At 44.7% G+C, this 7,817-nt stretch overlaps 1 protein-coding gene across 4 annotated transcripts in view; it reads right to left on the reverse strand.

Moving 5' to 3' along the window:
• Positions 1–3,024: 3,024 nt before the first annotated feature.
• Positions 3,025–7,817, reverse strand: part of Znf536 (zinc finger protein 536) — a 461,189-nt gene continuing 456,396 nt past the window's right edge. For all 4 annotated transcript variants that reach the window (XM_029541285.1, XM_021206197.2, XM_029541295.1 and 1 more), the window contains one exon: positions 3,025–4,013. In XM_029541285.1, coding sequence (XP_029397145.1) covers positions 3,769–4,013 — 245 coding nt within the window. In that variant the 3' untranslated portion in view covers positions 3,025–3,768. The remainder of the gene's footprint in view (positions 4,014–7,817) is intronic.

The raw sequence follows: 7,817 nt of genomic DNA on the forward strand, positions 1-7,817 counted from the left end.
GAAGAGGGTGTTAGATCCCCTGGAACTGGAGTTAACAGATGGTTATGAGTCATTATGTGGATGCTGGAAATTGCACCCTGGTCCTCTGAAAGAGCAGCAAGTGCTCTTAACTGCTGGGCCATCTCTAAAGCTCCTTTTTGTTTCTTTGGTTTGGTTTGGTTTACTGTGAAGAGGAATAATAGATCCTTTAGGTGCCTTGTTAACTACTATCTTACAAGGAACCTGGATATTGTTATAGGTTTTACCTTACTGAGAATCTCATCTGCAGTTGCTGTTCTCTAAGGAAGCAACATTCGTACATGTACTTGGACTGACACACACACACACACACACACACACACACACACTGTATGTGCACTATCAAAAATTGGATGTCAGAGACCCTGCCTCAAACTAATAAAACAAACAAATATATAAATAAGGGACAGAGCACTGGTTGCTTTTCCAAAGGACTTGGGGTTCAATTCCCAGCACCCAAATAGCAGCTCAAGACCATTTGTAACTTCAATTCCTGGGGATCTGACACCCTCTTCTCCCCTCTGTGGGTACCGCATGCACAGATATACTTCCAGGCTGAAGACGAACCCCCCCAACCCCCCCGTGTGTGTGTGTGTGTGTGTGTGTGTGTGTGTGTGTGTGTCCCAAAAGCCATGAGGATATTTGCTACACAGGATATAACAGGCCCTTGTGGAGTCTGGTCAAGTTTTACCAAAGACTTTACAAGCACAGAGAAGTAGGTTTTATTCTTTGTAGGACTCAGCAAAGATATACTTTTTTTAGTTTTGGATTTTTGTTTTGCAAAGGTAGAGGTTTTACTGCATAAAACACCGGATAAAACTGGACTGCTTCAAAGACATTTTATTCCTAACAGCAGAAAGGAAACAGTCATCGCTGAAAAAAACAACTTTTAATACTTTCTATACCAGAATAAAGTTCTGTCAACTGATGTATTATAATAATAAATAATGACCAAGAATAAACTTTAAATACAAAGTGTTCTACTTGTTACAAGCATAGCGACAAACTCCTCTACTCTATGATCTCAGAGTTCCTCCAAGATAGAATGTAGACAGGGTTGGGGACAGCGTCACAGACTACAGAAGTCACAGGGGAGGGGCTGAGGTGTGCAGATACAAGAGCCTGGTGACACGCGACGCTGACACTGCATCACAGAGGCTGCCACGGGCTTGTGTTACAAGTCACAAATGTTCCGGAAAGAAAGCCTGTGTCAGAGGGAAAGGGGGCTGGCTAGAAGGACGGGACAAAGTGGGATCAACACACACGCCACAAAGAAGGGGAGGATGTTCCCAGTGTCACAAACAGAATTATTGCCTGTAGCATCTGAAGATGCTTGGGGGGCATAAAAGATACTGTACCAGCGCCAAAGTGCTAGACACGGAATGTGGATCTCTCCTGCTCTTTCTTTTTTTTCTTTTTTTTTTTTTCTTTTTAATCTTTTTTCCCACTTTTTTTCCTTTTTATTTTTTTTTTAATTTTATTTTATTGTTTTAAGTTTTCTTTGCTAAGATACCACAGGTGGGGCAAACACACAGAAAGCAAGCCACTGGCACGGTCACCAAACACAACAGTGCAGTTAAAACCCTAAATGCTTACTACGGTCAGACGGTTTGTTTTTTTTTTCCACCAGCGTCTCCAGGCCTCCTGTGGACCACAGAGACAGCCACAGTTGATCAACTTGAGTTAAGTAAGGCAGTGAGAACTATTCTAGAGAAGGGGGTTGGGGTGGGAGAGAAAAATAAAGGAAGAAAGAAAACAAATGAAAAGAAAAAAAAGAAAAGAAAACCAGCAAGAAAGCAGCTTGCTTTATGCCAGATGGGTCCACGCTGCCCAGCGGCCTCATTCCCAGTGAAACCCAGGTCGGATGACACCCTCTTGACAGCATATGCAAACCGAATTCCTTATTAGCCTGAAATTCAGTCTCAGGATAGTGCTAAGAATGTTATTTACATTGATTGCAGCTTAGTATTTTTGTAAACTGCTATAGGCAGAGTTGAAGTTTTTAAGGCCCTGGGGTTTTATAGTGTGCTCCCAGACTAAAAGGAATTATTGACTTTTTTTTTTTTCCCTCTCTCTCTCTCTCCAAGTCTAAATGATTTCGTTTTTGAAGTTAATACCTCACTACGTCTCCGCTGTCACTAGCAACGGTAGCAATTTCATGTCACTCAAAGGAAGTGTGTTAGAAAGCGGGGACTTTTATAACATTCTAGCAGATTCCAGAAGAATCCTTCTGGGACTTTTCTTACACCCTTGTTTTTGTTTTTGTTGTTTTGCGAGCTGTGTTTCCTTGTCAACCCTCAAAATTCTCCATCAGTGCGGTGCAGAGCTTAATAGAATCTGAGTGTTCAGATCACTACCACCATCATCTACAAAGCTACAGAACACACTTGGCTCAAAGAAATGAACATTCTAACTCAAACTGTTTTCTTCATTAGTGACAGACATCTGGGGGTTTAGATTCATGTTTTAATACAAGTTATTGTCGGAGAAATCACTGGAGGAAAAATAATTCTTGCTTCATGCCCACAACACTTAAAAAGTAACACATGAAAGGAGAAATCTGGTAACAAGGGCCAGGGTAGACTTCATTCTAGTAAAAAGAAATAATGTTTCAAAACACAATCTAAAGCAGGCTTCCCATTAGCAAAGAAATTGCCGTCAGTCACCAGAACTTTCTACAGAGAGGAGTTGCTCTGGCTTCCTAGTGACAGTTTCTAGAATGTTTCCTACGATTTGTTTTTAATGGCAAACCTTTTTTCCTTCATCCAGACGTTTGCAAAAGTACAACCAGGGACAGAAAATAATAAAATGAAATGCATGTCTTGATCCAAAAAGAAAAAAGAAAAGAAAAAGAAAGAAAGAAAGAAAGAAAGAAAGAAAGAAAGAAAGAAAGAAAGAAAGAAAGAAAGAAAGAAAGAAAGAAAGAAAGAAAGAAAGAAAGAAAGAAAGAAAGAAAGAAAGAAAGAAAGAAAGAAAGAAAGAAAGAAAGAAAGAAAACGGAAAAAAGGGAATGACTCATCAAAGCTGCAAAGGACATTTGTCTGCAGACACTTCCTGACCACTGATTCATCCGGCTGTGTATTTTTTTTTCTTTTAAGCACACTTTAGATTACCATCCTCTGCAGCACTGGTCGGGCCTGGCGCTCTCTGACTGCAAGCGGGCGGCTAGGATTTCTCCCAGAGCGCAGAGTGACACCATGTGAATTGATTTTCCCTGCAGTGACCGCCCCAGTCTGACTGGCACCTCTCAGCTGCCTCCCAGCTCCTCTCATTAGGATGGTGGGGAAGGACAGCAGCTGGTGTCAGATTATAGAGGTGTTTTTAAGAAGGAGAACACAGACCCTTCGAGGCGACGCTGAATCGCTCGAACGGTACAGTTATTGGTTTGTTGTTTGTTTTGTTTTTGTTTGCTTTTGGGTTTTTCTGGACAAAGATGACTTTTGGGTTAGAAGGACCTCCAGCTATAGGAGCTTGAGGAACACAGGGGCCATTTCTAAAATCACTTTATCCCACCTGCATTTCTTGGAAGTTCTTGTTACTGAGTAACAGTGTAGCAGCCATGTTCAAGGGCTGGGGGGATTTTTTTTTAATATATATATAGATAGATATCTTTTAAAATTCTTTTAAATGTTCTATACACTAGTGAGGGGTTGTACATAGTTTCCCCCTTGGAATGCAGTTAGCAAACTGGTGAGCCCAGATGCATGATTTCAAACTGTAGAGAGGAGGTCTCGTGGTGGGCCGCTCTGCTCAGTTGCCTTCCTCCTGGCCTTTGCCTCTCTCATCTGTGAGCTCAGCAAAGCTCCCAGCCTTGACAGCCGCAGCCTCCTCAAAATTCCCAGAAGCCTCCGAGTCGACCCTGGAACGTTTGAACCTGCGGTCGGGATACTGGCTGTTGTCAAAAGGCATTCGATGGACGCAGAGGACGTGGGTCTTCAGGTTCCCCTTCTGCGAGGCACTGTAGGGACAGTAGTGACACTGGAAAGGCCTGTGACCTGTGGGGAAAGAAAGTGTCCAGTCAGCAGTGTATCACACCTCAGTCACCACCCCACCCTGAGCTTTAAGACCAACACACCACCCCCACCACCCCATCAACGACATCACAGCCACTTAGCAGACTTAAAGGAGAAGGGGAAGGAACGCAGCCCGTTAGACACATCAAGTGAGAGTCAGACCCCCTCCCATTCTGACCAGAATTTTCAGTCTTGACTTTCCAGAAGAGAGAACAGAAACCATTCAATATCTAGAACCATTTCAGTAAAACTAGATATTTACAGAACAAGAAACAAAGCAAAATATCCCATTTTTCACATTTATTTCTTGCGTGTGTGTATATATACACATACACACACCTGTGTGCCCTTAGACCTATGCACACATGCCACAGAGCATGTGTAGCTACTGGAAGACCACTGTGGGAGCCCCTCGTCTCCTTTTGCCACGTGGGTTTTGGGAATCGACTCAGACTCCCTGACTTGGCCGCAAGCACACTTACCTGCTGAGCCATCACCAGCACCATGTCCCAGTTTTTGATTGACAGAATTCAAAGCTTTACTCACTGAATTCTGATGTCAGGTGGTATGGAACAACCTCATGTAAGGTCCCCACCCACCCAACCATGCTGTTTATTTTTTTAAAGTAAAACCATTCTTAATTTACCAGTGTGTGCCAAAAAAGAGACCACAAACAGATTTGACCAGTAACTACACACTGATGATTTTTGATACATCCAAACCCATTACGCTTCTACAGTGAGTATCCATATTTAAGTCTGAGGGTAAAGCCACTCCTGTTATACATCCTGAACTCTTTACTAATGTCAGACCAAGCATGAGGAGTAAATGTCTGGAGGGTAAGGGAGATGGATGCCGAATAACCCTGCTCTAAGCAACGCTGTAAAGAATGACTGAGCTGCACAGTTTTAGAGGTTGGGAGGGTCGGGGTGGACAGAGGGACCACACGGATCATGTAAAGATCAGCCTGAGCATCAAAGAAGTCATGTTTGGAGACAGGGCTGGAGAGATGGCTCAAGGGTTAAGAGAACTGAGAGATAGCACTTCCAGAGAACCCCAGCTCTGTTTCCAGCATCAGAACTGGGCAGTTCATAACCTCCTGTAACTCTAGCTCCAGAGAATACAATGCCCTCTTCTGGCCTCCTAGGACACTGCACTCACATAACTCAGACACAGACACACAGAAACAGACACACAGACACACAGACACAGACACACAGACACAAATTGATATTAAAATAACCACAATAATTTAATAATAATAATAATAAATAGTAATAATAGAGACTTGAAGAGTGACTCCAGACATGATAGTTTTCTAGAAGAGCTCTTAAGAAAGAGATCCTGCTAGGTTGATCTCTCTCTGCTCTGTGAACAGCAGCTAGCACCTTGCACCACATAGAAAATTCCGTGTCTGCTTTAGGAAGTAACAATGAATCGAGTCTCATCTCTCTTGCGCCAGGATGGTGTGGGTGTCTGTTCCCCAAAGCTCAGAAGCTGCACCACCCTGCTTCAGAGAGGAGCCCAGGGCCCAGACTTGTTTGGTTAAAAAGTGAACCATCAAGAAAGGGGACCGATTGCCCACACAGGCGAACAGCAGAGATGGGATGTTCTCCTGCATCAGTCATGGGAAATGACTCTGTGTATTTCCAAAGAGCCTTCCTCCCATCTACTTGCTCTGCCTCTCCCTCTCCTTCTCCTCCCTTCCCCCCCCCTCCTTTCTTTCACTCTCTTTTTTAGTCTGTAATATGGGCTGGCCTTGAACTCCCTATTCTCCTGCTCCAAGCTCCCAGTGCTGGGCCCACACTAGCACATCTGCCCAATGATACAATCCTGATTCTCTTACCTGTTCAGATGCATTTTGAATGCAGCTTTCCCCTATAAAACTCAGGCTAACATTGAACTTTCTATGCCCCTGCCTCTGTCTCCTGAGTGCTCTATCCTCCTGTCAGAGGCCTGTGTCGCCTTGCCTGGCTCTTCTGTTTCTTTCTCAGTGGGCTTTGGCAGGGTGCTTCCCTCCCCAATTTCTCTCAAGGTCAGAGGCCTCCACGGCTAACTCCTCCTGCCTGAGGGGTCTCTTATTTTATCATGCAGAACCAGTTGTGGTATGCAAGTGCCCTCATCTGTCCTGTGAGCCTGGGAGTCTCGGAAGCATCCATAACTACCACTTTCCAGCCTGTGCCACCCAGAGTGCACACCATGTGGAGAAGATCAATCTGGTGTTTCTTTGTCCCAGATCCTTGCTGGCTACCAATCTCAAAGGACTAGTCAGCACCCTGATGGTTCTGCCTGAGGGGCTTCCTGGGCCCTTTCAGAACATCCCTTCGGGGTTACACCAGAAAGCTCAAATTCCCAGTGTCTGCACCCTATCTGAACCCACCTCTCATTCAAGGACAAGATGCACGTCACTATGATCCCCTAGGGAAAGGTCTCAGGTTCCCAGACTAGAGCCATAGACTCTCAACATCCCCAGTGCCCCTAAAGTACTTGTATCTTCCTGTTTCATCTGGCCTGGCTTTGAGGGAATGGCTATAAACCCTGGATAGAGTTTTTGCTGCTTTTTTTCCCCCCTATGGATGTAGCAACACAAGGTTTCAGGTGGCCAACTTCCACCTGCAAAAGCCATTCTGCAAACTCTTACGTGTTGGGAGGAAACACAGGGGGAAAAAATGAATTTGCCTTCTGCCCTTCCCAATGTGCCGCTGAGCAAGAATGCAGAGAACCAGCAGCAGGACTGGCCCACCAGCATGATGACTGCCGCCTGTGTTTCTGCCGCCTGTGTTTCTGCCGCCTGGTTCTACCCTCGGGGCTTGGCCACCTTCCCATGGAAACAGAGAAGGCCCTGAGTGGGAGATGTGAGACTAGCATTGCTTCTTATTATTAGCATATATTAATTGCATAAGCTAATTGATTTCACAATGAGATTTTCATAGTTTGAGCATATCCTCTGACTATTAACCTCTCTTGTTCCCAACATGTCCTGCTGGCCACTGGTTCCCTTCCCAGCCTCAAAAACACCTTCTATGTCCATGGGAGGTAGATACTACTGGAGATTTCCATTCGTACCTGGGATGTCCTTGTTCTTCTTCATGCAGGATGCGGGGGTCTAGACTGAGGGCTAAATCATGATGTTACTGTAGTTTGGGTTGTATCTGAGTGTGTCCCCCAGTGGCTCATACATTGTGAGCCCAGTACCTGGTGTGGCAATGCTGAGAGGTAATGGAATCCTTATGAACCAAAGTCATATGGAATTGGGTCTGGCCACTGGGGATGCTCTTCTCGGAAGGGATTATGGGATCCTAGTCAGCTTCTGGGTGAGTTATAACCCCTGAGTCTGGGTTCTTCTCATCAGTCATGAGATCACTCCTTCATGGATACGTTCCTGCCAAATGCTGTCCAGGATGTTGTGATACAGCTAGCGCTCTTTACAGGAGCCAAACAGAAGGCAGCCCTGTTCTCTTGGATCTCCAGAATGGTTAGTTAAGAAGACCTCTCTTCTTTATAAAGTATTCAACCTGGGGAAGTTTGTTTTAGCAAAGGAAATCAGACATCAGTCCTTGGGGAAACAACTGGAGAAGCCACGGTGTGTCCACTTCTCCTCCCTTGTTGGAACTCTAAATAGGGCCTATGTGAGCATCGATAAGGTTCAACAGATTTTGGACAAGTGATCAGAATAACACTGAGTGCCTAAAACTCAATGACTCAATTCATGAAGCCACCATCACTAAAGGTATGTCTCTCTCTCTCTCTCTCTCTCTCTCTCTCTCTCTCTCTCTCTCTCTCTCT

Source organism: Mus pahari, chromosome 1, assembly GCF_900095145.1.
Source record: "Mus pahari chromosome 1, PAHARI_EIJ_v1.1, whole genome shotgun sequence".
Taxonomy (NCBI): domain Eukaryota; kingdom Metazoa; phylum Chordata; class Mammalia; order Rodentia; family Muridae; genus Mus; species Mus pahari.